The following is a 27609-nucleotide window of genomic DNA, read 5'->3' on the forward strand; positions in this document are numbered from 1 at the left end:
AGCTTTTGACCTTCTGTACACTCCCTACTGCTAATCACTGCCAAAAATACTAGGTGCATAAAGACCCCCATTAGAGTCTTTCTATTTTCAAACTAGATGCTCTAGCTTTCAGTTCCCAACAGTGAGCTGAGAACAGCTAAATGAACCTTAAAGTGGCATTTCAACAGTTCCTATTAGTGGCCATGGCAGACAGTTTTATATTCTCTGTGGTGTGGGAATATGAACAGGCAGATGGAAGGCAGAGTTTGATGATATTGGACACAGTTACCTTTTCCTTGATTAGACTCTAGACATCACACTTCATTAATTTTAAAAGGCTTTTTAAAAAATCAATCTGATTTTCTTTAGTTACTTCAGATAACTTTAGCACCTAAAACAATGCCTCAAATGATTATTTTTTTAAAAGTGTTTAATATAACCTACTCTAAAATTATTAAAAATTAGCTTGTATTTACCCACCCTGTTTCCACTGGCCTGCAAATTGAATCTGATGTAACTAAAAATGACTTCATTAAATGCAGACTTGCTCCCAAATCTGATATTAATTAAAAGTATTTGTAACTTTATAGGTAAAGATTTCCAATTATTTGTTGGTAATTTCCATATAAGCTTAAAAATCCTAGGCTTTGGCAATAATAAAAAATGCTTACAAATTGTAAATAATGTTATTTAGTAAGCATATCAAATAAAGATTACCTAAGTCTACTTTTTATAGCCTTTTAAGTATTTTCTCAGGAAGTATTTCTAATTAATAAATCAATCATTTATAGTAATTTCAGTATTTACAGTAATTTCATGTTTTATATTTTATAGTACTTTTTAAAAATGTATAGTAATTTCAGAGATTTAAAATTTCAAAGTACTACTAAACACAGAGATCCCACGTACACCTACATCTTTAAAATACGTGTACAATGAAGGAGGGACTTGAAATGGAAAAGATGCAGCTTACACAGGACTGTACTATACTATTTTTCAGTCAAGTGATTCACAGTTAGAAATAAAACACTTTCATATAGGTCTTAAAGGCTTTTCAAGAACAACAAAGAATGAAGAACCAAGGCAATATGTTTTTATTTTAAATGTCTGCGTGTTACCCAGTAACAGGCAACCTGAACAGCCAGAACAGTCTTTCTTCACCAAAATATTTTGAAAGAGAAGGATTCGTTATATAAAAAGGATAAAATAATGTTGGACTCATTACTGTGTTAGCAAAAATGCTTTAAAATACTAAAATCATAAGCCTAAGCCAACTGTTGTGTTTTTTTTAATATAAGTAAACCACTCATGTTGATTGGCCAGTCACAGGCTAGAGAAATCAAATTTTGGAAAATAAATTAATGAACATTAAGAATTCATCTGATTTTATTACATTAATACATCATCACTATTTCATTGTTTACATCCTACTTTCGAAATGTAATTTGTTAGTTTTTAATAAAACACATATGTATTTTTAACCAAATAATAAAAACCTTAGACAGAAGTAGTATCGGAAGCCTAGGCTAAAGATATTTACACAAAATCCGAGGTTCATGGCAGCTCAGACACAAAATGGACAGCAGCAGTATGATTTATAAATTACTTATTGTCTAATGAAAGGAAACACCAGGTTTTTAGGGGAAAACTTTTCTCTCAGCACTAAACTCTAAAAGGAATGTTTTACTTGGAGCATTATAGTAAAAGTCAAAATACAGTGTAACAGAAGCAGTACAGAAGTAGGAACATAGGCGATGAATTGAGACCAAGGTAGATGCCAATTCACATTAAAAACTGTGGGACTGGCTGGGCACGGTGGCTCACGCCTGTAATCCTAGCACTTTGGGAGGCCGAGGCTGGCAGACTGCCTGAGCTCAGGAGTTTGAGATCAGCCTGGGCAACGAGGTAAAATCCTGTCTCTACAAAAATACAAAAAAATTAGCCAGGCGTGGCGACATGTGCCCGTAGTCCCAGCTACTTGGAGGCTGAGGCAGGAGAATCGCTTGAACTCAGGAGGCAGAGGTTTCAGAGTGCCAAGATGGCACCACTGCACTCCAGCTTGGGTGGCAGAGTGAGACTCTGTCTCCACAAGAAAAACAACTGTGAGACCTTGAGCAAATTATTAGACTCTTTTTATTCTTAGTTTCATTACCAATAAAATGGCTAGATCATCACCAGCATCAGAGATACAGTTAAAAGTTTGAAAACTCGTTATTTGTAACAAATTATGCCTGGCACACACTAAGGGTTAAATGAATGACAGTTATTATTTTATACAAAAGATTTTTTAAAATCCTTTTCTTATAACACTTCTTAATACACACTAAAGGCATAACATTAACTCTAACTCAGTAACAGTATTTTAAGGGAAACTAAACAGTCCTGGAGATTAAACTTGATGACAGTATATACCTTACAAAACTGTAAGAAACTCCAGTCCTTGAATATAAGTTCCCCATCTTATCACATCAACTAGAGTTGATAACTAGATAATCTAATCCCTTCTCAACCTGAGGTTCTTATGAGAAAATTAAGCTGCAATACTCTAAGGGCATAAGTTGTATAGGATGCATTAACTTCTTTCTTATACATCTAGAATGATACTAGCAATTTACTAACTGGGAGAATTGAGAAAATAGTCCTCATATCATTTTGTATGTTCTGTGATTTAGATGAGGAATCCCATTTGAATAATAGTGCTTAAATAGTATCATAATCAACGCTGGACTTATCTAGGCCCAACTTTGAGGTATTTTAATAATAATTTCTATAAGGGAACGGATTGTGTCTTTATCTTTGTATGTTCTGTAACACCTAATAGATTTATACTTGTGTTAGGAACCCACTGCACATCTTTTGCAGTAAAACTAAAACAATAAATTGTCAGGGAATAGTTCTTACGATGGCTCAAATTTTAATTTTCTTAGAAGAAACCAGTCCATAGGTCCCAACCAATAATTAATTGATTAATAACCAAAACCTATGGATTACTGAAACCATGGAAGCTATAAGTTTTAAAATAATGAAGAAATGCATCACATCTATAAACATTAATATTTTCGTAACAGGTACTTTTAAATCAACTTAGTAATATAGATATATTATCAAAGTGAACATTTAAGAGAAGCTAATACATTTGATCTATGATTCTACTAAAACTTTTAGGAGGATTTGGCTCATTCAATAAGAAATTAATGTTTAAATGTAGAATGTATATATTTTATTAATTGTATAATAGCATTCAAAATGTGTAGGTAACTTTTCAAAAGACGTATTAAAACAATAAATAAAGCCATTCTTGATCATTCTCCTATATCTTATCGTAAAGAAAAAAAAACTAGGAAGAAACATTTGTAAAAAGAAGTGAACAGAGGCCTTCAAAAGGCAAAGGTAAAGAGCTGAGGGAAGATGATGCTAACAACACTAATGCCTAAGCAATTTTTATAGAAAACATTTTTGGGACTAGAAAAGTTGTTAAGGTGGGGAAAAGGACTTATCACTGTCTCCCTACACACTATCTTGTAAATGATAAGAAGAAGGCAGAGGGTGACTTCAGGGAACAACAGGAAAATAAGGAAGGCTTAGAAGAAGCATGAGGGAAAAAAAGAGTTCTGATAATCACTTCATAGGCCTTTACTTTTGAGCTCCCAATGTTTTCAAAAGAAAAGAGTGAGAAAATATTTAAGTTCATGATAATGTGACTAAATGAGAAATTTTTATGTTTTAACTGATTTTAGGCATACCTGCACTAGATCACAATAATAGTAGCCATGATTTACTGAGCACATATATTTGTGCAGTAACTGGATAAGGTACTTTAATTACATTATTTCCATACCTCATAAAAATGCCACAAGGCAGGTATCATCAGCCTATTATAAAGAAACTAATGCTCAGAACAATTAAATAAAGTTAAAAGACATATAAAAAAGTTGAGATTCAAACTTAAATTTTTATGATTTCAAAGTTCTTTCCACTATATTAACAACTTCTCATATGATAAAGTTATAAAGTGTTCATACTGCAGAGCTCACTATAATGATTAAATATAGGATTTAAGAATAAGCCTTGAAATAACAGAATTCATGAAAATAAAGTGCCCATTTATGAATCACATAGAAAATTTCATACATCTCATTTTAGAGATAAAAGAGATACAGGCTATCAAGACACTTACCCTGACAATAAGAATCCATTTGATCAAGGAAAGGCCAAATCCGCAGATAGCACCATACCTTCCAGCTATGGTATTGGTGATACAGAAAGATAAACAAAATCCAAGCCAGTTGAAAATAAATGCCACTAAAAGTAACAGAAACAGTTATTTTATAAACCACAATTTGGAAACAAATTAACATAGACGTATCAATAATATTTCATTGTTCAATGGAAACAGCAGTTCCCTTTCTTTTAACTCTGCCAATTAAGCCTTCTTTATAGACTATAGCCTAGTTTTTGCAAACAGCTTATTTGCTATACTGTATATCAACAAATGGGTAAGCTTGGTTTCTCGTCAGTCTGGCCAACAGGAATCCACTCCTGAAAGCTTATCATTAATAGCTGAAACTGCAGTTTTAAACTAGCTTAAAAGCAGATCACAATGTAGCTCACATGTGGTTCCACGCAAGAAGTCCAGCCTAAGCAAACAGCCAACAAAATTGGCTTTTTAAAAAAGGTAAAAGCAGGCCGGGCGCAGTGGCTCACGCCTGTAATCCCAGCACTTCGGGAGGCCGAGGCAGGGGGATCAGCTGAGGTCAGGAGCTCGAGGCCAGCATGATGAAATCCTGTCTCTAATAAAAACAAAAAAATTAGCTGGGTGTGGTGGCAGGCACTTGTAATCCTAGCTACTCAGGAGGCTAAGACAGAATTGCTTGAACCTGGGAGGTGAAGGTAGCAGTGGGCCAAGATCACATCACCGTACTGGAGTGTGGGTAACAGAGCAAGACTCTGGCTCAAAAAAAAAGAAAAAAAAAGGTAAACAAAACAATAAAATTCAATACTTCACAAATACTTTATGGGTTTCTTCAGTTGTAATTACAATTCTTAGACGTTCCTTTTCTGGATTTACTTATGCTATGTAACGTCATCTAAAAGCTATATAAAAAACAACTTTTCATGAACAGAGTAAGTCATCAAATTTTGTTTTCCAAGATGCGTAGTGTGCAGATAACCCCTTTAAAAACTGTAACTTTTTGACTTGTATATGGTAGGTGTTCAAAAGAATGAACTGAATAAAGATGCTTAACATGAATTGTTAGGGAAATAAAATTAAACCACAATGAGATACCATCACCAAATTATTAGAATGTCTTAAAAAAAAAAAATCATCAACAACAAATACTGATGAGGATACAGAGCAACAGGAACTCTCATTCATTACTGGTGGGAATGCAAAATACTACAGCTACTTTGGAAGACAGTTTGGCAATTTCTTACAAATCAGAATTCACATTTCAAAACACTCTTCTAATTCTTTTAAAGTTACAAGTATCTTCTCTTTCTGTTTCCCTCAAGTCTAAAATGAGAATAATGTAGGTGATTACTTATTACCACGGCATGCTGATGTGAAGATTCACACATGGTACAAATGGCTAAACCTCAGAAGAAAAGTTTTCTAAACAGGATCAAATAAGAGCCCATTACATTTTAAAGTACTAAAATTTAAGGTCATTTCCATAGACTGTCAATTATCTGTAAACTTTTCATTTCTAGTGTTTGGCAAATAACCAAATTCTGTTCCATTCTCTTAGAAAGTTTCTTAAAAATAAGATCAGAGATACGCATATTATGCATGTATCTGAGGCATTTTATGGTAACACTTGAAAAGGATTTTGAGAGCAAAAGCATTCTTACAAACATTTCTTCTTTTACATTTTCTGAACAAGAATACACAATTATCTCACCAAAATTAAGTGTAAACTTTTTTTAGGGTTATATGAGGTAAAACACTAAAAATAAAGAAGGAAAGAATTAAACCACCAAAAGGTTTTAATTGAAACAGTCTTATTGATATTCACTGTAATTTTACTTGTGCAAGTTATGTAACGTGACATGCTTAAGTTATAAATAAACCACATTAAAAATAAAATCTTTTTCTGGACCGTTTTACCCACAGTAGCTATTAGATATTTAAGAAACATGGAAAATATAGCAAGTTGCAATTTGAAAACCAGCCACTAGATGGTAGTGATGACAAACAAATCTATGCTTATCAAGCAAATAAACTCTAGGCCTATAGCCTACCAGGAAAAAAAAATCAGGAAATAAAGGTAAAAATATAAATTTACTGTTACAATATTGGTACAATATTTGTAAAACAGGAAGCGTTAAATATATGAGTTGTGGAAACAATTTAGTAAAAATTTAGTAAAACATAATTTATATTCAATCTATTAAATATAAATGTGTACATTTACATGATATTAGCTAATAATACTATCACTGGCTAAGAATAAAGTCACCCAGTGTGTCTAAGTTATCATGCATTTATAACACATCAGTGAAAGGCCTTCAAATCTAAAAAATAAAAATTAAAAAGAAGACACTGGTGGTAAGTGAAATAAACGGAGAAACAAGATTTCTGAGTTGCATAATTAGAAGCTGTCAAATAACATGTTTTTATTCCCAAGAAACAGGTATTTATACTAAAAATAGTACAATATATTTAGATCCTTTCTTTTCTAATTAAGGATTCTTAAAAGGTATAGTAGTAACAATGAAAGCAATGAATGTTTAAGCTACTACTCTTTTTTGTAAACAAACTATGTGAGAGGTTTGTTATTAAAATGTTATTATATATAGGATTACCAGTTAAACCAAAATTAAGATAAAAACCAAGGTTCACAGGACTAATATTACAAAACAGCACTCATTGGTAACCAGAGTTTATTGCCTTTTTATTATACCTAACGTATCTAACTAGAAATTGTAACTAAAACCAATTTAAGATTTAAATCTTGCATATACATTTGCTGGTTGACAACCAGAATATTACAATTAGTAAATTCGAGGAGCTGCCTGCCCTCCTTCCTCATTCCTCTCCCCCTCTTTTCTTCAGCAGATGAAAATAGAAGGGAAGCAAGAAACCATTTCAAACTTGGGAGGACAAGGTTTACATGAACTTTCAGACTCAAAAGTGTCAACAAATGAAGTTTGTATTTTCTACTTTTTAAAGTTGAATGTGGCACTTTAAATAAGTTTATTTCTTGGTTTTATGATCACAATAAAGCTTATAACTAAACTGAATTAAATCAGCATTCTATCCAAGAATGAACGCTTGATCATTTAACCAGGTGGAGGGCAGAAATTGACTCCATCATAGATCAATAACTTACTTAAATGGTTTCTACCACTGGCTTTAGTAATTTATTGGGCATCTTATTATTTAATGAGTTTACTATGTCAATCCCTGTATTAGGAATTGAAATCATGAAGACTTTGACATAGTCTTCCCTCAAGAAGATTAAATTTACTTTATAAGTCAAATACTAAGAATTCTGCAAGATGTTAAAATGTTACTAAGTTTCTGATCTTCTAATTCTTACCATTCCCCCAAATAAGACTTATACTTTCATAACTGTCTGTCTCAAGTGACACTGTTCCAATTGCCCAGAATGTCCGTTTTTTCCAATCCTTCTTCTAGCTTAAGGACACTCAAATGGAAATCCTCTGCCCCAAAGTGGAATTTATAGTTTCATTCCATATGCTCCTACAGAGCTGAATGGGCACCAATATAGCAGTATTTCTCTTTAAAAATCTGAAATAGCTTAAATATGCTTACGTACTTTTACATGTCAGTGTCTTCATAATGGCTGCAATGCACATTTATGCAAACAAGAGTTTAATAAATTCTAGGATTTGTATTTAAACATACGATCACAGTATTCATTAGTCCAATATCAGAAACAATTTACATTTTAAGAAAGGCAGACTCATGCTAACAATATTTGCTTCTCTTCACTATGTTACTTTAATACACATAAAATCAATACATGCAAAAAAATTAAAACAGTTGGGAAAGATTACTTACTGAAAAATGCCAGCATGAAAATGCCATCATTACCCACTCTGAGCTGGTCTGCATCACTGAAGTCATCTCTTGGTGGACACTCTTCCTCCTGAATCTGTAAATATGTAACATTGGAATAGTTCACTAAAAATTACAACTTTACCATCTTAAATGTAATAAGCATAAGAACTTCAACAAAATCTAATGTTCTCAATTTGTTGTATAGGCAAATGAAATAATGAGTACAATGTCTGGCACAGAGTACTCAATAAGCATTAGCAAGTACTATTTTTTCACAGTCACATTTGAAAAGAGTAACTTTAAAGATAAACACAAAAAAGATAAAAGATGAGTAACATCAAACTCACAAAAATGGTATCAAGAAGAAACATGTGACAGTGCTGCATTAGTAATGACTGGGAAATAAGAACTTTCATAAACAGTGATGGAGTATAAATTGGTACAACTTCTACGGTTGGCAATTTTGCAATAATTATCAAAAATAAAAATGTACATACCCTATGATCCAGCCATTCCAGTTCTTAAAATATACTGCACAGATATATATATACACATACACATATTCCCTCTTATAAAAATGATGTATTAAAGATAATTCATTCCAGCAATGCTAATAAGAGCAAAAGATTAGATACAATCTAAATGCCCATCAACAGCAGACTATGTTAGGAGATAATTCTCCACACTTCTATCATGTTTCTACATGTCTTCCAGGTAGAGGCATTGGCAGCCTTTTTTCTGGAAAAGCTGCCGGCATTCAATGTCAGCCCCTGAAAGCAGCCACAGGAACTGTACACTGCAAAGCCTCAGAGGCAGAACTGCCCAAGGCCTGGGAAGCCCACCCCTTGTACCAGAAAGCCCTGGATATGAGACATGGAGTCAAAGATTATTCTGGCCAGCTGTGGTGGCTCACACCTATAATCCCACACTTTGGAAGGCCGAGGCAGGCGATCACTTGAGGCCAGGAGTTCAAGACCAGCCTGGCCACCGTGGTGAAACCCTGGCTCTACTAAAAATATAAAAATCAGCCAGGTATGGTGGCACATGCCTGTAATCCCAGCTACTCAGGAGGCTGAGGAGTGAGAATCGTTTGAACTCAGGAGGTAGCAGTTGCAGTAAGCCGAGATCACACCGCTGCACTCCAGCCTGGGTGAGAGAGTGAGACTGTCTCAAAAAAAATAGCATTTTGGAATTTTAGGATTTAATGACTGTCATGCTTGGTTTCGGTCTTCCATGGGGCTTGTATCCCCTTTTGGCGACCAATTTCTCCTTTTTGGAACCAGAATATTTACCCAGTGCCTATAGCGTCATTTTATCTTAGAAGTAATTAACTTGTTTTTGATTTTACAGGCCCATAGGTGGAAGGGACTTGCCTTGTCTCAGATGAGACTTTGGATTATTGATTTTTTGAGTTAATGCTGGAATAAGATTCTGGGGGACTGTTGGGAAGGCATGGTTGTTTCTTGATGTGAGAAGGACGTGAGATCTGGGAAGGACCAGGGACAGAATTACATGGTTTGATCTGTGTCCCCATCCAAATCACATGTTCAACTGTAATCCTCAACTGTTGGAGGTTGGGCCTGGTAGGAGGTGATTGGATCATGGGGATGGTTTCTAATGGTTTAACATCATTTCCCTGGGCGCTGTTCTCATGATAGTGAGTGAGTGCACTATTGTTTTTTTCTGAGATCTGGTTGTTTAAAAGTGTGTGGCATCACCCCTCCACTCTCTCTCTTTCTCCTGCTCCAGGCACGTAAAACGGGCCTGCTTCCCCATCACCTTCCACCACAATCGTAAGTTTCCCGAGGCATCCCCAGAAGCTGCTATGCTTCCTGTACAGCCTGCAGAACTGTAAGTCAATTAAACCTCTTTTCTTTATCAAGTACTCAGTCTTGGGTATTTCTTTATAGCAGTGTGAAAATGGACTAACATGGTACACATCATCTCAGTTGAGTGTGAATAACTCAATTTTGTGAGGCCAAGTCTGAGAAGCTAGGGTTCTGCTCAAGATCACATAATTAGGAGGGTCAAAGTGGAAGCTGAATCCAGGGCAATGATGTTCTTTCCACACAATCATGGTAGCCTCACTAAGCATACTGCTATCCTGAAATTTAAAAACTTTCAAAATCATTTTATATTGCTTATTATTTGGGTACAAAAATCCCTTAAATTGTGCAATCATATATCACAGGTAAACTCAATATACTAAATTTAATCACTGGCCATGACTAAGTACATATTTATAAAATTTTATATAATTTCAAATTAATTCAAGGAATAAACATTAAAGCATAGTAAGAACAAAAAACTGTCAGTGTGATGGCAAAAAATATATTTCATACTGTGTATTTTAAAACATCAGTACAGGCTAGGCACAGGGTCTCATGTCTGTAATCCCGGCACTTTGTGAGGCCGAGGTGGGTGGATCACTTGAGGTCACGAGCTCGAGACTAGCCTGACCAATATGGCAAAACCCCGTCTCTATTAAAAACCCCATCTCTACTAAAAATACAAAAAAAAAATCAGCCAGGCATGGTGGCATGCTCCTGTAGTCCCAGCTACTCGGGAGGCTAAGGCAGGAGAATCATTTGAACTGGGGAGGCAGAGGTTGCACTGAACCGAGATCGCACTACTGCATTGCAGCCCGGGGGACGCAGTGAGACTCTGCCTCAAAAACAAAACAAAACAAAACAAAACAACAAAATAAACACAGAAATTTTATCAAAAGTCATTAAGACAAAAAAAAAATTTTAAGGTAAGATCTCACTCTGTCACCCAGGCTGGAGTGCAGTGGCACAATCATGGCTCACTGCAGTCTTCATCTGGGCTCACTATGGCCTCAATCTCCTGGGCTCAAGTGATCTTCCCACTTCAGCCTTCCAAGTAGCTGGAAGTACAGATGCATGCCACCACACCTGGCTGAACTTTTTTTTTTAGTGGAAATAAGGTCTCGCTATGTTGCCCAGGCTGGTCTCAAACTCCTGAGCTCAAGCAATCTGCTTGCCTCAGCCTCCCAAAGTGCTGAGATTACAGGAGTGAGTCACTGCAATATGCCCAAAGATGTCTTTTATAATATTAATAGAAAAAAATTGAAACACAAACATTTGAAAATACTTTAATTGTTCACTCTAGAGGAATGGCCACTAAATTTCAATAGCATATTGATTCCAGGGAATTTAACTCAACTACTAAGTAACAGGGAAATGTTTATATAAGATGTTTAAAAAATAAAATGGTATCTAGGCAATAATTTCAACTACATTAAACATTAATTTCTGAATCCTAAAATTGGTAAAGACATCGAAATATTTTAAAATAGAGAGCTGTAATAGAACACCTGTGGTATTTTCCTCTTCCTATTTTCCCACATTGGCTAATACAGAGAAAGCATCATTAACATAATTGGCTGTAATTTACTAAACAACAAAAATGTGCCTGATAATAACTAGGTACTGGGAATGTAAATGCAAGATCTGTGTCCTGGAGTTGCTCTTGATTTATCCAGTGGTAGTTCTAATGTCAAAAGACAAGTTACTGCAACAATTTAAAACAAGTCACAAAAAAAGAGCCCTACCCATTATAAGATGATGAAATGAGCCTACCCGAAGAACAAGCCATGTTGTAAACATTTTATAAAATTAATGGTTTGGAATTAGCATTTTTCATAGAAATATTAAAAATAAGTTGTCATTTTCAGAAAACTACTTAACCATTCCATAACATACATGCAATTCTACGCATCAGAAATAGGAAACAGTAAAAAACAGTAGTCTTAAAGTCTCTTGACTATCTATATTCTCCCAATGAGAGTTGATTTAGGACATAAGCTTTCACACCCAGCTGAGACTCATTTACAACTGAATGTACTCAAATGCTAATTCGATGAGACTTTTTTTTCAATTTTTAATTTTGTTTGTAATTGACAAAAACTATATATGTATGATGTATAACATGATGTTCTAAAATGTGTATACATTGTGGAGTGGCTAAATTGAGCTAATTACCATGCACAGTACCTCAAATATTTTTTCATGGTAAGAACACTTAAAATCTACTCTCCTAGCAATTTTCAAGCATAGACCAATATTTTAATCTCAATCAGGTAATGGAGACTCATATGCAAACATTCATACTCTGCACAAAGAGGGTGCTGAAGCACTGGGTTAAGGAAGCACTGGTAAATTGAAAAGATCTTTTACAAGACCTAAGTTAGCGTCTCTTGTACACAATTCTATTAATACTTTGCTGTCTATGAAATTTTCCACAATGCTCACAAGCTGGAGTTACAATGATATTAGAAGCAGGTGAAAACAGAGAATTTTTCTTTATGGACATGTTCCAATTCCGGCTGAGGATTACATTTACTTTCTAAAACAGGGTGCTGGAAATGACGACCATGAGGAAACGGAACAGTGACACTTCAGACTTTTCTCTCCAAAAGGAGTAAAATCAACTTTCCTCAAAGCACACTTAGCAAGACTTAATACTTCCTACATTGTCTTTAGAATTCTATCCTCTTGTATGGAAGTTAGGGCAGTAAATGATCTAAGGTCCATAATACTCTTTAAGGACCTTTGCCACTGCCAAGGTCTCTAGGGAAATACCCCTTGAGAAAAGGAGTTATTGGGACTTTCATAGAGGACTCAATCTACTTCACTGAGAGATGGGCATGTGCATTTACAAATATATGTGTTCTAAGTAACCTAGAACTGATTTAGACAGAAACACCCTATTTAGATCTATCCTCCTCCTCTATGATGTTCCCCTCACAGCAACAAAAATTCTTATTGACTCAGCTATATTATGCCACTCTGTTAAGAGACTTACTTTCCTCCTCTGTGAAGAAAAAGGCATAACAAATAAAACTGGAGTTTACTGTCTTTATATACCTTCATAACTGTGTCCAAAGCTATTTATGTTGACATTTAACCCTGTGTGTGCCGGAAGAGGGTAGTGGGAGCAGGCATAAAAAGGGTTGTTGCTGATAAAAGAAACACATCCAGGGCACATGCTCATCTCTCAAGAGGATCTGCTCGCTGGGCTCTGACCTCACAGCAGCTAGAGGAGAATGCCATACATGGAAGTACATCTCTCTCCCTTGATTCCTCACCTAATTCTAGCTTTCCTGGGTGAATTGATTTTTTTTCTTTTCCCGAACAAAATGGGGTGAATCCAGGGATCTGAAATGGCATCTCTCAAGTCTGAAGCAAGAAAAAAAGGCAAAAAATTCTAGCACTCCTTGCAGCCACACTAAAATGTAAATAATTTCTGCCTCTTACCTGGCTGCAGAATAGCAGCTGTGTATGCATGTCACTGACTCTCCATGACTGAGACAGCCACTCCTTTTACCAGAGCAAAGAATAATATACATGTATCTCATTAACTCTATTACTAAAACAGGTAGATGAAGAAGACAGAATGCTTGATCATCATTCCAAAATTCGAGAGTAGAATATGTTATTTAAAAAAACAGCTGACAAAAATAATTTGAAGGCCTTGTAACATTTCTCTGTGTTTTTCGGCTACCTTGAGTTTTTTCACAGTCACTAAACTGGCTATGCTAATATAGAAAACATAAATAGAAAAAAAAGATGATTCACAATTAAAATGATAGGCCATGGAATTCAAACTACGTAAGAAGAGAAATAAGTACATGGACATCAAAGAGGTCCATGGACTTGAGGTCCAGGCAAAGAGAAGAACTTTCCAAGTGGTGGTAACCAGAGTGAGTGAGTTAGGATGCGAGGTGAAGGCTAACACACGAGGTGCCTGAAATCAAAATTTAGGAAATGATAAGTGGGGAAGAGCAATAGAAAAGAGGAAGTCAAGGGATGGAGAAGGTGAATTTAACTAGGAGAATGTCAATTTCAACAAAAATGACCACACACATAAGCAACAGTAGAACAAATACAGTAACCCTTCAACACCACAAGGATTAGGGACACCGAACCACCTGCATGTGGTAGAAAATCTGAGTGATTTGACTTCCCCAAAACTTAACGACTCACAGCCTACTGTTAACTAGAAGCCTTACTGATAACATAAACAGTCAATAATATATAAACTAGTATCTACATACATTTTATACATTCATTACATGCCTTAATTTTTTCAATATTTCTAGGCTACGCAATTCATCCCAAGTTTTTTCAAATTACTGCAGATCTCCAAAATATTTTTCCAATATACTTATTTAAAAGAATCTGCATACAAGTAGACCTGTGCAATTCAAACCCATGATGCTCGAAAAAAATCTACATACACACTTAAACACAAAGAACTATTTTTAGTATTACTAAATGTACGTATTAACAAAAATAATTTTATCGAAAGAAATGATAAAATTTTCTTACTCTTTGAGATGTTTCTGCTGCTGCAGCTGCCATTGCAGCAGCTTTAGCCTTCTCAGCTTCATCGTATGTAGGAAGAGAGGTAGCAACGCTATAGGGAGGTGGCACAGGATAAAACTCACCGTAAACTTCTGTATCTGAAGAAAGAATTCAAAAAGAATAACCAATAAAATCTATTTAATTTTGTAGCCATACTTAACAATTTACAATAGGCCACTAATATGGGACTACTATTATAGTCCTATGTTACAAGCTATAAATTACTATTACAATCATATATCTTATTTTAGTCCAAATTTATTATAAAGAGAAAGAATGGATAAAAACCATTTAAAGGCTAATACACTAAACAAGAACCTCTAGATTGAAATTCTGAAAAAGAGTGCCAGGCAAGAGAAGTTAAGAATCTCACAATACTTATTACTCATGTGTTCACTGTAGTAGCACTTTTAATTGGCTTCAGGAACTTTTCCTCTGCATTCATAACTTGGCAGTTTGGAGCAAGAGGTCTGGCTTTTGGTGCACATGAGCATCCTCTATGTGCTTATTAGTATGCATAAATAACTTAGTTTACTTGCCTACTATCTCACAGCCAAAGAAACAAAAAGAAAAAGTCAGCAATAATAATAATAACAAAACATTTACATAGCACTAACCATTTCATATACCACTTCTATATACATTGACCTTAGCATCTCTGAGGTTCAGAAAAGTTGCTTGTACAATATTAAACATTAAGTGGCAGACACAGGAAGCTCCTGACCCCAAATCCTTTGCTCCAATAACATACAAGGGGTAATTTTTTTACATATGTTGATTTCAACAACTGTCCTAATCTCTTAAGCAAATTCAGTATTTCCCTTTGCTAAAAGATTGAAGTTTTACTTTTTCACTCTTGTGCCTTTCTCTTCCCATTTTTCCTTTATCCATCTGGTTCTTTAGATTTTCTTTTATAAAGTATTTCTTTCTCCAATTTTTGAAATACAATATCCAGAAATACATTACAATAGAAAGTACAGACTGCATATTTTAAAAATAAAGCCCATCACTTATTACAACATAAGTAGTAAAGTAAAATGTTACACATCAATCAACTCATTAGACTGATGCTAGAGTCACCAACACACACACACAAAAAAGTAGGTTCTAAAAGTAGCATGCACCACATTGTCTGACATCACTTTTGTATTTTCCTCCCTTATAACTACGGTAGTTTTCTATAAGCGTATCTGGTTTTATACACTTTGCTTTAGTGCATTTTGCAAATACTGTATTTCTTACAAACTGAAGGTGTGTGGCAATTCCGCATCGAATCGACAACATATCGAATTTCGATAGCACCATTTTTCCAAGAGCATGTGCTCACTTTGTGTGTCTGTCCTATTTTAGTACTTCTAGCAACATTTCAAACGTTTCCAGTGCCATTATTATATCTTTTACGGTGATCTGTGATCAGTGATCTTTGATGTCACTATTGTAATTGTTTTGGGGCACCACAAACTGTGCCCACAGAACACAGGAAACCTAATTAATAAACACTGTATGTGTTTTGTCACATGTCTCTCACTCTAATTCAAAAGCTAGAAATAATTAAGCCTAGCAAGGACAGCATGTCAAAAGCTAAGATACACTGAAAGCCAGACCTCTTGCTCCAAACAGCCAAGTTATGAATGCAAAGGAAAAGTTCCTGAAGGCAATTAAAAGTGCTACTACAGTGAACACATGAGTAATAAGAAAGGGAAACTACTTTATTGCTGATATGGAGAAAATTCTAGTTCCAGTTAGAAGATCAAACCAGTCACAACATTCCTATATGCCAAAGCCTGGTTCAGAGCAACGTGCTAACTCTCTTCAATACTATGAAGACTGAGAGAAGTGACGAAGGTAAAGAAGAAAAGTTGGCCGCTGGCAGAGGTTGGTTTATGAGGCTACATCAAAGAAGCCATCTTCATAAAAGTGCAACATGAAGCAGCAAGTGCTGACGTAGAAGCTGCAGCAAATTATGCAAGAAGATCTAGCTAAGATCGTTGATGAAGGCGGCTATGTTAAACAACAGATTTCCAAATGTAGATGACACAGCTTTCTACTGGAAGATGCCTGCCTTCTAGGACTTTGATAGCTAAAGATGAGTCAATTCCTGGTTTCAAAGCTTCAAAGGACAGGCTGACTCTCTTGTAAGGAGTTAATTCAGCTGAGAACTTTAAGTTGAAGCCAATGCTCACTTACCATTCTGAAGATCATAGAGCCCTTAAGAATTATGCTCAGTCTACTCTGTGCTCCATAAGTGGAACAATAAAGTCTGATGACAGCACACCTGTTTACAGCACGGTTTACTGAATGTTTTAAGTCCATTGTTGAAAGTTCAGGAAAAAAAGATGTCTTTCAAAATATTACTGCTCACTGACAATGCACCTGGTCACTCAAGACCTCTGAAGGAGATGTACAACAAGATTAATGTTGTTTTCATACCTACTAACACAACATCCATTCTGCAGCCCATGGATCAAAGGGTAATTCTTTCAAGTCTTATGATTTTACGGCTAGTAAAAAAAATTGACAAAAAATTGTCAATTTCATAAGACAATTGCTGCCATAGATAGTGATTTCTCTGATGGATCTGGACAAAGTAAACTGAAAACCTTCTGGAAAGGAGTCACTATTCTAGATGCCATTAAAAACATTCAGGATCACGGGAGAAGGTCAAAATACGAATATTAACAGGAGCTGGAAGAAGTTGATTCCAACCCTCACAGATGACTGAGGGGTTTAAGACTTCAGTGGAGAAAGTAACTGCAGATGTGGGAGAAACAGCAAGAGAAGTAGAATCAGAAGGGAGGCCTGAAAATGTGACTGAATTGCTGCAATCTCATGGTAAAACTTGAATGGATGAAAAGTTGCTTCTTATGGATAAGCAAAGAAAGTGATTTCTTGAGATGGGAGATACTCTTAGTGAAGATGCTGTGAACATCGTTGAAATGACAAAAAAGGACTTAGATTACATAAGTTTAACTGACAAAGCAGTGGCAGGGTTTGAGAGAACTGACTCTAGTTTTGGAAGAAGTCCTAGTGTGGGTAAAATGCCATAAACAGCACTGCATGCTATATAGATAATTCTTTCGTAAAACAAAGAGTCAATTGGTATAGCAAACTTCATTGCTGTCTTATTTTAACAAATTGCCACAGTTGGAGCTGGGCACAGTAGCTGGCACCTGTAATCCCAGCTACTCGGGAAGCTGAGGCAAAAGGATCACTTGAGGCCAGGAGTTTGAGACCTGCCTGGGCAACATGGGGAGACTCCATCTTTAAAAATATTAATTTTTTTTTAAAATGGCTGTCCCTGTAGTACTCAGGAGGCCCAGGCAGGAGTATTGCTTGAGCCCAGGAGTCCAAGACTACAGGGAGCTATGATAACGCCACTGAATCCTGTCTCTAAAAAAAGAAAAGAAACTGCCATAGCCACCCCAACATTCAGCAACCACCACCCTAATCAGTCAGTAGCCATCAACATTGAGGCAAGATCTTCCACCAGGAAAAAGATTATGACTCATTGAAGCTCTGAGGATCATTAGCATCTTTTAGCAGTAAAGTTTTAAATTAAGATATGCACATTTTTTAAACACAATGTTACTGCACCCTTAAGAGTATAGCGTAAACGTAACTTTTGTATGCACTGGGAAACCAAAAAATTCATATGACTCTCTTTACTGAGATATTCGCTTTACTCCAGTAGTCTGAAAATGAACCAGCAATATTTCTGAAGTATGCTTTGATTTTTTTACATTTGTTTACAATTTTCTCTAACAGAATTTCTTGCATTTCCAATCTAAAAGCACATTTTACTCTAGCAATACTTCTACCGTATTTTCATGCATATAAGTCTTAAAACAATTTTTAGTGCTGTCAATAAGAGCTAAGGACCTGAAGTTAGGTCATTTTTAATCTAATCACATGGAGTTGGTACTAGCAGTAAAATACTGAATGTTATCAAACATAAGAGACAAAAGTCAAATTCTTAGAAAAGATTTATTATCAGAATGTAAAAACATAAGTGGTCAAATAAACAGATTTCTTTAGTTCTGAAGCAAAATCTAAGTAAAAATGATGTTTACAAATTTTAAGGCAGTAACATTAAAACTATAAATTTTAAAAACTGGAACAATGGCACACATTATCCAAGGAGATGTGATCTTTCATAATAACAAGGATGAAAATTTTTGAAAGGTTTTAATACTCGAGACAGGAAAAATATCCCTACCACTAATAGATGAAAGTTGGGTAGGAAAACTCAATTGCTACAGCTTTAATTTTCACTTCTAAATTTTGCTTATTTTTCTCTACCCTTTTAAGAGAGTGGTTCTCAACAAAAGGATTTAAAGTCTGGCGAGCTCCAGCTCCAAATCCTCCTCTTAGAAGTTGTGTGACCTCAAGTTAATCACTTAAGCACTATAAAGCTCCACTTTCTCATCCATAAAACTGACACAGCAGGGCTATTACTTGCTATTACGGGATAAAATAGAAGAGTATTCAAGAGGACTCTGTAAACTGTGAAGCATTACACAAATGTCACGTATTAATATTTATGTTGCTCAGATCTATTAAAAACTAGCCAAAAAATGACCTAATGGAGAATATAATCTCTGCAAAATCTAGCACAGTTCATGTTTAAAATACAGTCATGCATCACTTACTAACACGGATATACCCTGAGACATGTGTTAAGCAATTTAGTCTTTGTGGAACATCATAGAGTGTACTTACATAAACCTAGAGTGTAGAGCCTACTACACAACTAGGCTATATGGCACATAGCCTATTGCTCAGACTACAAACCTGTACAGCATGTTACTGTACTGAATACTCTAGGCAACTGCAACACAATGTTAAGTATCTGTGTTATATAAATACATCTAAACATAGAAAAAGCACAGTAAAAATATGTTCTAAAATATTAAAAAGTGGCCTACCTGGATAGGGCCCCCACAATGAATGGAGCTTAGAAGACTGGAAGTTGCTCTGGGTGAGTCAGTGAGTGAGTGACGAGTGAACGTGAAGGCCTAGGACACTACCATACACTACCACAGACTTTAGAAACACTGTACACCTGGGCTACCCTCGATTTATTTTAAAATATTTTTCTTCCTTCAATAATAAATCTCAGCTTTCTGTATTTTTACTTTATAAACTTTTAAATTTAACTTCGTGATTCTAAGAACACAGCTTAAAACACAAACACACTGTACAGTGTACAAAACTATTTTCTTCTTTATATCCTTACTCCACAATCTTTTTTCTATTTTTTAAATTTTTTAAACTTTTTAAACTTTCTTTTTTTTTTTTTTTGAGACAAGGTCCCACTCAGTCACCCAGGCTGGAGTGCAGTGGCACATGGCTCACTTCAGCCTCAACTTCCCAGGCTCAATAAATTCCCTCACCTCAGTCTCCCAAGTAGCTGGGACTACAGGTGTGCATTGCCACACCTAAATAATTTTTGTATTTTTTGTTGAGAGGGGGTTTCCCCAAGTTGCCCAGGCTGGTCTCAAACTCCTAGGCTGTGATCCTCCCACCTCAGCCTCCCAAAGCACTGGGATTATAGGGATGTGCCACCATGCATGGCTAGTTTTTTTGTTAAAAACTGCAACACAAACACACACATTAGCTTAGGCCTACACATGGTCAGGATCATCAATATCATTGTCTTCCACCTCCACATTTGTCCCAATGGAAGGTTATCAGGGGAAATAACACACATGGAGCTGTCATCTCCTATGACAACAAACGCCTTCTGGAATATCTCCTGAAAAGATCTGCCTGAGGCTGTTTTACAGTTAATGTGTTTTTTATAAGTAGAAGGAATATACTCTAAAATAATAATTAAGATTAATAAATATACAAATCAGTAATATAGTCATTACCATTATCAAGTATTATGTAATGTACATAATTGTATGTATTAGACTTATACACAACTGACAGTGTAGTGGATTTGTTTACACCAACACTGCCACAAACGCTGTGTAGTGCAACCTTACGACAGCTACCACGTCACTAGGTGACAGAAATTTTTCAGCACCATGGTACATGCAGTCTGTCACTGGCCAAGATGTTGTTATGCAGCATGTGACAGTATCTCTTTAAAGAAAGCGAAAACAACCCAATTACTATACCATCCAGACTAAGTGATTATTTTTAACATATCTTGGAATTTCCTTTACATGGAAATGTTCATCTATTTCTTAAATAATGGGGATCACATCATATATGTCATTTTATATTCTACTTTTTAAATTTGCTGTTTCAAAGTGTGTGATATCAGTAAACAGTCTTCAAAAAATCTAATTTTAATGGTTATGAAATATTTAAATATACTATTATTTGAAAATGTATTTAATGATTCCCCTATTTTGAGCATGTGTGATGCTTCCATTTGTTAGTTATTAAAGTCACTTGCTGTCTTCACTTCCTCCCTACCTGTGTGCTTTTTTCCCCATTATATGCTAGGTTTCTAATCGAAACACTCCAAAGAAACCATTATGGCAAAACTCACCAATGACCTTCAAATAGCCAAAATCATAGGACACTGCAATTATAAAACATGACTGCGGACTTTAGAATTAGATACATCTGAGTTTGAAATCTGTCTTTACCACTGAGAAGCTATGTGAACACGAGCAAGTTATTTAATTTTCCATGACTGGTTTCTCCTCTGTAAAATGAACCTCATTTTACAGATGATTTACTCAGGATGGCTGGAAAATCAGATGAGCTATATACCTAAGAACTTGGAGAAAGGGCAGGTATGCAGTAAGCACACCGTAAGTGCTAGGTATAATCTTTTTAAATTCTTGACCAGCCACTTCTTTTTAAAATTCTCTCCTCTCTTGGCTTCTAGAATATTCTTTTCAGAGTCCTCTCCTACCTGCCTAATAGTTCTTCTTTACTTGTGTTGCTAGTCTTCAAGGTTCTCCTGTTACCCTTTATCTAACTTCATTCTCCTGAAGGTCCTTAGATGACTCTATCTTGGTGTTTCTCATACCTCTCCAGCTTCTCTTTTGCTGATCTGCTAATCTTCCCCTACTCACTGTTAAATGTTGTAGTTCCTCAACATAGACAACTTCTTCCTCCTCTCTACTCTCTCCCTTGCTATTTCATTCATGGATTAAGAATTCAACTACCTACTACACACAGTTGATCTGCAACATTTATTTCTAGCCCAAATCTCTCCTCTGAATTTCAGGTTTATTTGATGTGGGTCTATTTGTTATCACTTGACTGCCTATTTGCTATCTCCTCTTTAGTTCTCAAAGGCACCTAAAATTCAACATGGCCAAAAAGTAACATTTTGATCTTCATCCCAAACCTCTTCCTTTTCAGTGATACTTGGGCATCATTCTTAACCCCTTCTCCCTCATCCTGATCCAATCTGTCACCAAGGCATTGACTTTTACTTCCCACATATTGCTTGAATCCACATACTCTTCACCACCAGCACTCTAGTCCAAACTACCAGCATCTCCTGTCTGAAGTTTTAGCAGCTCCACCTCTTCTCTCCATCTGCTAAGAGCATAAAATTATAGATCTCACTAATATTGTAAAAACTTTAAAATATTCACAAATCTAAATCCAGAAGAGACTAGAACATGGCATGAAAATTGTGTATTTCAGAACATGGAGATGGACTAGCTTAAAGACATATAATAATATATTTCATTTCATCAAAAATTAAAAGAGAAAAACCATATACAATAGTTCTACCTTAGGCATGATTTTGCTTTCCACAGTTTCAGTGACCCCAAGGTCAACTGCAATCCAGAAATATTCAATAGAAAACTGTGGAAATAAACAACTCATAAGTTTTAAAGTGTGCGTTGTTCTGAATATCATGATAAAATCTCACACCAACTCACTGTGTCCTGGCCAGGATGTGAATCATCCCTTTGTCCAGTGTATACATGCTGTCAACACTACCCACCCATCAGTCATTTAGCAACTCTATGTTATCAAATCTACGATTGAAGTATTGCAGTACGTGTGTTCAAGTAACTCTATTTTACTTAATAATGGCTCCAAAACACAAGAGTAGAGATGCTGGCAATTCAGATACGCCAAAGAGAGCCATAAAGTGCTACCTTTAAGTGAAAAAGTGAAAGTTCTTGCCTTGATAAAGAAAAAAAAATAGTAGGCTGAGGTTGCTAAGATCTACAGTAAAAACAAATCTTCTATCTGTGAAATTGTGAAGGAAAAAGAAATTTGTGCTAGTTTTGCTGTCACATCCCCAACCGCAAAAGTTTTGGCCACAGTGTGTGATAAGTGCTTAGTTAAGATGGAAGAGGAATTAATTTGTATGTGAAGGACACAAGCAGAAACATGTTCCGATTGACAGCAATGTGTTGCACCAGAAGGCACTGAGCCTATACGAAGATTTCAGCAAGGAATCTCCTGAAACCAGAGACACTGAGCCATTTACTGTAAATAAGGAATTTTCACACAGATTGAGGATTAGGTTTGGACTAAAAAATAAAAAATTACGAGAGAGTCTGTGTCTACTAATGAAGAAGCTGCTGTCGCATTTCTGGTAGAGGTGAAGAAGCTGATTAAGGAGAAAGGATACCATCCAAACAAGCTTTCAACTGCGATGAAACTGGGCTCTTCTGGGAGAAGATGCCTGACAGAACTGACATTTATCAAAGCACAAAGGAGGCATTAAGGCATAAAACATGGAAGGACAGATTAACTCAGGTACCGTGTGGTGACACTGCAGGGCATATGACAGAGCCAGGTATACTGTACAAAGTGAAGAATCCATGTGCCCTCAAAGAAAAAATTAAAAATTATCTGCCCAAATTCTGGCAACATAATTAGAAAGTATGGGTGACAGCTATCTTGTTCATGGAATGGTTCCACCAATGCTTCATCCCCGAAGTGAAAAAGTACTTGAAAGAAGACAAGTTGAAATTTAAAGTCCTATTAATAACAGACAATGCAGCTGACCGTCCTGAATCTGTTTGCTAGGAAAATGAAAATGTCGAGGTTTTATTTTGACCTCCAAATATAACCTCATTGCTTCAGTCCCTTGCCCAGTGCATCATCTGGTCTGTCAAGGCCACATATACTTGCCTAGTATTTAATCACATTTGATCAGCAATTGATGCAGACCCTAACATGGACATAATACAGTGCTGGAAATCACTATTGCTGATGCAGTACCATTCATCAAAGCTGCAACTGATGAATTAAAACCAGAAACTGTAGATGTCGCCTTGAAGAATGGTTGGAGTAAAGTTATGAAAGGCTTCTTGGGGATCAATGGAGAGAGAAGTCAGGAAAATCACACAGCATGACAAGTTGGTAGAGAAGGCCATAACTGAAGGCCATCAAGAAGTGTTAATAAATGAGGCCATGCAAGAGTTAGAGTCATCTACAGAGGAAGAGGAAGACGAAGAATAAAATAAAGCAGAATCAGTAATGTGGCCATTACCAAAATTTGCTGAAGTGCTTCAAATTGCACAGACATTAAATGTCAAAATTATAGAATATGATCCTTAATGGGACATAGTATCAAAGTCACCCAAATAATCACTGAAGCACTACAACCTCTGCAGCAACACTTCAACAAGTTAATAAAAAAGAGACAACAACTTCCAGTTACAATGTTCTTCCAAAAGGTTTCAGCAAAATAACCTTCAATTATCAAGGATCCCCACTTATCGACATCGTGATGGTTTTGCAGTCCAGGATCACCTGAAGTAGACAATCCCCCTTCCGACATATCATCAGAAGGTCAATAGTAGCCTAACACTACATCACAATGCCTATGTCATTCACCTCACTTCATCTCATCATATAAGCATTTTATCATCTCATACCATCACATGAAGAAGAATGGGTATTCCAAGAGAGAGAAAGAGGGACTACATTCACACAACTTTTATTACAGTACATTGCCGTAACTGTTCTAGTTTATTATTAGTTGTTGTTAATCTCTTACTGTGGCTAATTTATACATTAAACTTTATCATAAGTATATATGTACTAAAAAAAAACACAGTATGGGCTGGCACGGTGGTTCACACCTGTAATCCCAGCACTTTGGGAGGCCAAGGCAGGCGGATCACCCGAGGTCAGGAGTTCGAGACCAGCCTGACCAACATGGTGAAATGCTGTCTCTACTAAGATTACAAAATTAGCCAGGTGTGGTGGCACATGCCTGTAATCCCAGCTACTTGGGAGGCTGAGGGGGGAGAATTGCTTGAACCCGGGAGGTGAAGGTTGCAGTGAGTCAAGATCACGCCATTGCACTCCAGTCTGGGCAACAAGAGCGAAACTCATCTCAAAAAAACAAAAACAAAGAAAAAACAGTATGTATGGAAAAAACACAGTATTTATAGGGCTCAGTGCTAGCTGTAGTTCTAGGCATCCACTGGGGTTCTGAGAATACATCTCCCTTGGATAAGGGGGCTTGCTGTAATTTTAAAATCAGGTACCAAAATAAGACTCCAAGGTTTCTGGCATACTGAAGCCATTTATTAAAACAGGAGAGACTGTAGAAGGAGAAGGTTTGGTGCTACAGGGAAGGGTAAATATGCAGTTGTGACAATTTTAAAAGTTAGTCTTCAAGTTCTTTAAAACTCCTCTCATCAAGAAGTAGAGATGAATTCCTCTCCTCTTGAATAAGGACTAAACTTAGTGACTCATTTCTAACAACCAAATATGGCAGAAGTAAGACCATGTGACATTTGAGACAGTATCATAACAGGTGATACAGCTTCCATCTGACTTTCTCTCAGAATGCTTGTTCTTGGAACCCAGCCACCATCTACCGAGGAAGTGTAAGCCACAATAAGAAGCCACATTTAACTGTCTTGGCCAGTAGCCCCAGCTGTGGTCCTAGCTGAAGCCAGTATAAACCACCAAACATGTGAAAAAGGAATGATCTCTTTTGAGATCATTCCAACCCCAGCCACCATCAGACAACAGTCACATAAGACTCTAGGAGAGAATAGCATAGTTCAACCCAGTCCATGCCCAGAACAGTAAGAATTAACAGTAATAAATGATCGATATTTTACTCTATTACATTTCGGGTAGTTTGTTACACAGCAATAGCAATGGTAGTCACAACAAAGGGATCACAATTTCACTCTTAAAATCATTCATAGCATCTTTCATTACTCAAACATCAGTGGGAAAACAACTCATTTTCTTTCTTCAAAATTACAGACAAATTAATTTTTTAAATCTAAGGTAGCAAAGTCTTATTATTATATTGTGAAAATTTGTAAAATATTGAAGTATTTAGCATATAATACATTTTAACAGGCATCAAACTAGCTGTTAAATCTTAAAGACAAAATTGTTATCAACATAAAAACTGTGCATAAAACTGGGCAATGAGCAAGCATATTCATCAAATAAACATTTTATACAAATAAAAGGAGTAAGCATGTATTAATTTCATTAGTGAGGACACCACGAAAAAATGATTTTCAGTAACTACACAAAAAAAGTAAATGAATTTGGTAGAAGAAATATTGAATTTACACATTCCAAATGTAAAAACGGTAACCAGAGAAAGTTGGCATTAATTTGAGAGCAGTAGATGATGTTAACTACAAAATAAGATGAAAAGTTCTAGTGAAAAATTTTTTCTGTTAAAATGTTTTTCAGTAACTGATTTTTCATATGAAATTTTTTCATAATGAGTATACAAAATATTTAGAGAAGTTATTTAGAATTTATTTAGAAATTATTAGACTAGAGAAGTTATAATCACATACAAAATTAAACAATCATCAGATAGTATACAAAATCACACTGGTATACAAAAGTGATTAAACTGAATAATTTATCATTGCTTAGGAAATAAAAATTGTAGTCAGAAAAACAGATTAGTTCTTTAGAGTGACCTGAATAAGATGAACAGCAGCAAAGAGGAATTACTGACTTGTATTCAAGAATTATCATATGTACGGGATAACACTATGTACACCCTTCACCTACAGGCACACATACCACATTCTCACTCACACTCATCATTATCTTGTTTTATGGCTATATAAGTATGTACACATATATACACACACACATATATGTGTGTATACATTTGTATATTTATATGTGCACACAGTATGCATACACACATATAAATATCCATGTGCATATATGTTTGTAAGTCCATTAACAGACTTGATAAGTACACAAAACCAAAATGTCAAAAAAACAAGAACTAATAAAAACATTACTAGCTGTTTCATACCTGAAGTTGTAGGTACTTCCACAGTAATACTACTATATGGTGGAGGGGAAGAGTCAGTTTCAAGTGCTGGTGCTGAAGAGGCAGCCTGCACAATCTGCGGTGCTGGGTTTGAAGTAGATGGCTGCTCTATGGCCGATAATTCCGAGTTATCCTCTTCATTAAGAAGCTAAGAGAACAAAAGAAAAAGAAAACATTAATGTAATGCTAATTATTTTTTAAATTTTAAGCTGATTTTATCATTTCAGACACGGGATCACTTTTTGGCCAAACACAAAGTAAAATGGCATTTTTAGATAGTATACAAAACCACACTAGTATTTCAAAGTTTTTGAAAAACAATTTGTAAAGCTTTAGTTATTAAGAAGTTCAGAATTTTCCATTTCTTTACAATAAAGTTCAAATTAAGAATTTATAAAGAAAATATCATGATTCAAAATAGATACAAATTCATATGATCCTACAGTAGATATCAAAGGTCTACCACATCGCTTGGATAAGGGGGCCTACTGTAATTTTAAAATCAGGTACCAAAAGAAGACTCCAAGGTTTCTGGCCTATTGAAGCCATTTATTGAAATCAGAGAGACTGTAGAAGGAGAAGGTTTGGTGTTACAGGAAAGAGGAAGTATGCAATTGTGACAATAGAGTTATTACATACTACAAAGAAAAGCAAAAATCCTAGTAACATAGCCACCATACCATCTCTACTACTTAAGAGCCTCCTGAAAAAAATGTGTGAATCTAGAATAATTAGAAATGAAATCTGAATTAATGAAATGGAATAAAACAGATAAACATTCTAAAAATGTGGATTACTCTAAGTAGGTTTTCCCAAGTACAAAAAAAATTACTAAAGCAAGGCAGGGCGCAGTGGCTCATGCCTGTAATCCCAACACATTGGGAGGCCAAGGCGGGTGGATCACTTGAGGCCAGGAATTTGAGAACAGTCTGGCCAACATGGTGAAACCCTGTCTCTACCAAAAATACAAAAATTAGCTG

The 27609-nt window shown here is 35.7% G+C and overlaps 1 protein-coding gene across 2 annotated transcripts in view; it reads right to left on the reverse strand.

Annotated features, from left to right (window-relative positions):
- The window catches only part of NDFIP2 (Nedd4 family interacting protein 2), a 73052-nt gene that overhangs the window by 8173 nt on the left and 37270 nt on the right, over nt 1-27609 (reverse strand). The window contains exons 2-5 of one of the 2 annotated variants that reach the window (XM_011953836.1): nt 26612-26777; nt 14362-14495; nt 8009-8102; nt 4157-4221 (exon numbers count right to left, since the gene is read on the reverse strand). In XM_011953836.1, the coding sequence (XP_011809226.1) occupies nt 4157-4221; nt 8009-8102; nt 14362-14495; nt 26612-26777 (459 nt within the window). Of the gene's footprint in view, nt 1-4156; nt 4282-8008; nt 8103-14361; nt 14496-26611; nt 26778-27609 lie in introns of both variants that reach the window. The other variant, XM_011953835.1, reaches the window with a different exon arrangement.

Source organism: Colobus angolensis, unplaced genomic scaffold, assembly GCF_000951035.1.
Source record: "Colobus angolensis palliatus isolate OR3802 unplaced genomic scaffold, Cang.pa_1.0 Scaffold374, whole genome shotgun sequence".
NCBI lineage: Eukaryota > Metazoa > Chordata > Mammalia > Primates > Cercopithecidae > Colobus > Colobus angolensis.